This window comes from Perkinsus marinus (assembly GCF_000006405.1).
Source record: "Perkinsus marinus ATCC 50983 genomic scaffold scf_1104296934320, whole genome shotgun sequence".
NCBI lineage: Eukaryota > Perkinsozoa > Perkinsida > Perkinsidae > Perkinsus > Perkinsus marinus.
The window spans coordinates 49,818-53,246 of record NW_003214849.1 but is presented as its reverse complement, the minus strand read 5'-3'; the positions used below and the strand labels follow the sequence as shown (position 1 = coordinate 53,246).

General features: G+C 49.5%; 1 protein-coding gene across 1 annotated transcript; it reads left to right on the top strand.

Annotated features, from left to right (window-relative positions):
* The first annotated feature begins 290 nt into the window (after positions 1-290).
* Positions 291-1,454, top strand: Pmar_PMAR020324 (hypothetical protein). Its single transcript, XM_002784954.1, has one exon. It carries the CDS (start codon positions 314-316, stop codon positions 1,034-1,036), a length of 723 nt encoding a protein of 240 aa, XP_002785000.1. The 5' UTR covers positions 291-313; the 3' UTR covers positions 1,037-1,454.
* The last annotated feature ends 1,975 nt before the right edge of the window (positions 1,455-3,429 follow it).

Sequence of the window (3,429 nt, the reverse complement as noted above, 5' to 3'; positions counted from 1 at the left end):
TACTCAGCTGTGGCTTGTACTCACGTGCAAGAGAGGGTTATACTCAAATCTTGTGTTCAGCACAATGTGTTGTTACATGAACGGAACACACGGTATCTCACGAATTGTTCCTTACTGCTCATGAATTGTGTCCTTTTTCGAGCAACACCGCTGAGGTGCTCCGCATTAACATATCCTCGCTATGTCAGTCATACGCCCAATCTCTGTAGTGATAATGATGCCGCGGGCGTACCGTTGGCGTGAAGATAAACGTGTATCCGTTCGACTCTTCGGATTCCCATCAACAAACTCTTCAGGTTAAATCTTATTCGTGATGCCATCTGCTTACGGCTCCCTCTTGCTTGCCACTGTGATGGAAGCAGCCCTAGGAGTACTTGATGCCCCTCTGAAGATTACTGCTGACTATCCAGCGGGTTGTTATGGAGGTCCTGGTCCAGGGGAGGGAAGCAACATTACCGATATGCTAGCGCCTTCCTGCATTTACAGCATGGAGAGCAACACAACCGATGGGAGTTATAGAGAAGTTGCCGGGATCATACTCAACACTAACAGGCCTGGGCATTATGGCAGCATGTCAGTAAACATCACTGTGTCCAGCCCTACTAGAACCAGAGAGCCCGATATCTTAGTTGTAACGGATGGTTGGGCTCACCTGAGTGTCGGTGATGAAACCAGAGACTTCTGGTGGAACCCAGCTCCAGGCAAGAACTCCTACGGTCCAGATCGTGTATTTGTGTTTTTCCGAGTTCCGACTATCGACTTTGGTACCCTCCCTCGTAACGTGAGCGTTTGGAGCTCGTGGGATAGTCTAATTGGTGGAGCGCAGAGCGACGGATTGGGCCTGAGAGTCAGTCACAAATGCTCCTCTAATGTGCCCTATTCTGAGTTTTACAGCAGACAAGAAATCCTCATAAAAAGGGTGAGAGGTGGCTGGTACTACTTGGTTAAGTACGAATTTTTTGACTTTTCTCCTATGCTAGAAGATTACACCAAATATGTGATCCGCGGCAATCTACAGAACGTGAATATACTGTGAATCTACGCAGCATCATGATTCTATGCCTAGCCGGCGTGGCGACGTCGGTGAGCTCTGATGCTGGTGCCTCACGAACTGTACATATCTCTTGATTCAAGAGTCTTGAACAATGTGATGATTTCGGGTCATTCTCACTACCGTATCCATCTATTTACCATTTATTCATTTTCATTTCCCATTTTTTCATATCTTGGTCCAATATCGCGTTAATGTCGTGCGCAAGAGCCTGCTGTTCGTCGCTTATCGTATGCAAGTCTGCGCATTGATATGCGAGGTATCCAACATTTTTCCACGAGCACACTCTTGCAAGCCTCGTTGTGGCTCGAGTAGCGATCAAGAGTGAAAGCTTTGGCTCATCACCTTGCCAATGACGAAATCGAGCGGCCGGTTGTGGGATGGGTCTAGACTCTAGAGCAATATGCTACGTTTTCTTTCCCTTGAATTCTGCGGATGTTGTTGCGTTTAGATATGAAGGCCACTTACTAGACCAACTCGGCTTCTCACGCTGCGACTCGGTCGGCCGGAGCTACTCCGACCGACCGAGAGTGCTCCAACGGATCATCTCATCGTGCACCTTTCTGTTTGAGGACTTCGAATCATTTCAAGACCCATCTTAATCCATCCTGGAAACCCTTGGGATCTCGTGAAACCATTGTGACCGTCACGTGAAACGTGGAGATTTGTATGTCTGTAGTCGTACCAATGCATGCTGCGGCAGTGTAACCCATCAGCGACAAATGCAACTCTTCCCTAGCGGGAATTCCCGGAAAGAAAGTATGATAAACCTTCTCGAGAATAATAACCACTATTCTTCCCCTAGTAGTACTGGGTAACCCAGGACAGTTCTGGCAGGACTGCACGGAGACTCACTGTCGGCGACTCATCGACGGAGGCTATGACTTCGAAAGGAAAGCTGCATGGAAAATCCTTCCACCACGCTGCCGGCGGCAGCCTGCCGCCCAAAATATGGCTCACGAGTAGATCATAAATGGCTCGTTTTTGGCATTTTTTATCGAGTTCAAGGTTAGATCATCTACCGAGCGTTCTTGTCATCGTGCGAGACATTCACGACATTATTACTAGCGGGGAGTGTCCACTCAGAAGAAATATCATCAATGCCATCAATGATGGCCCATCACTCCGTTTGTGTATCAGCAACAAGGTCATCATTCACTATTGTTACCAAATACACTCCATAGAAAAACCTCGACCCCGACCATGCCCATTCCAGGTGTTGTTGAGTCAACTGAAATCTTATCAGCGCCGCGACGCGGTAACCATGGAAGGGCGTGAAATCCACGCTTTTTACACCGTGAGAATTCACGCCGTGAATATTGGTGTGCAACACGCGTGGGTTGCGAAGGAGAAAACGATAGACTGCTGCTGCTGCTGGCAGGTCTCTGTGTTCTGTTGCTCGCAGCGCGGTCTCGACTGTGTCTACCCAGGAAACAAAATTAGTTGGGGTGCCGCAGCGGCTGCAAAAGATCCTTGGCGACCGTTGCAGTGACGTTGATGCAGCATTCGTATTGAGTACATATCGGTCACTCTCGTTCGTATCTCCTCAGATTTCCCTTGTTAGTAGTTTTGCCTTGGCCTGCGGCTGTGATTCACAGCCTGTGAACTCAACTCTTAGCTCACCCTCTTACACGCGAGTCTGCGGTTAGCCCCGCGACTCCCGATCATGTCGCGGTTTCAATCCGCCGGTTTGGGTTTTAATCCTTACCACAGTTCGCCATCCTGTCTCGAGACCGCACGTTGCCGACGTCACGTCGGGCTACGACTTCTGCTGAGATTGTGTCCGGTTCCCGCTTCGCGGAAGCGGGCACCGGTCGGTGGTTGGGTCTACCTTCTGCTGTGCTCACCCGAACTCTGTGGTTGTAGAGCATGTGCGGAGACTATCCGCACATCAACGGTCGTTGATCAAGTTCGTCAGATCAAGGCACGTGACTCACGTGCCTGTTACCTTGGCACGTGAGTCACGTGACGTGACTACCGTGACGCGATTGCATATACTACATATCAGCGTGCGTACTTGATCTACCCTCACTTGTTTGAGCATTCTACCAGTATTTCGCACTGTACCGGCATAGTAGAACTGCGCCATAGTGACCGTAAGTTATCGCGCTTGCGGGGAGGCAGGTAATTAGGCGCGAGTCTACACTGTGAGCTGCTTCCGGGCTACTTGGCAACTTTTTTGTGCAGTTGTCGTATCATCCCTGTCCTCCATGTGGGTCTCTTCAAAGCTTCTGTGTCTGTACGCTTTCAGTGCAACTGCTAACGCGGACACCTATATGGGCCAACCGTTGAAGTTCTACAAAGGAATGAGATTCCCGTGGAATATTAAAGAAGCCCCCGAAAGCTATGACCACACGATTCCGACTGTCAACTATACT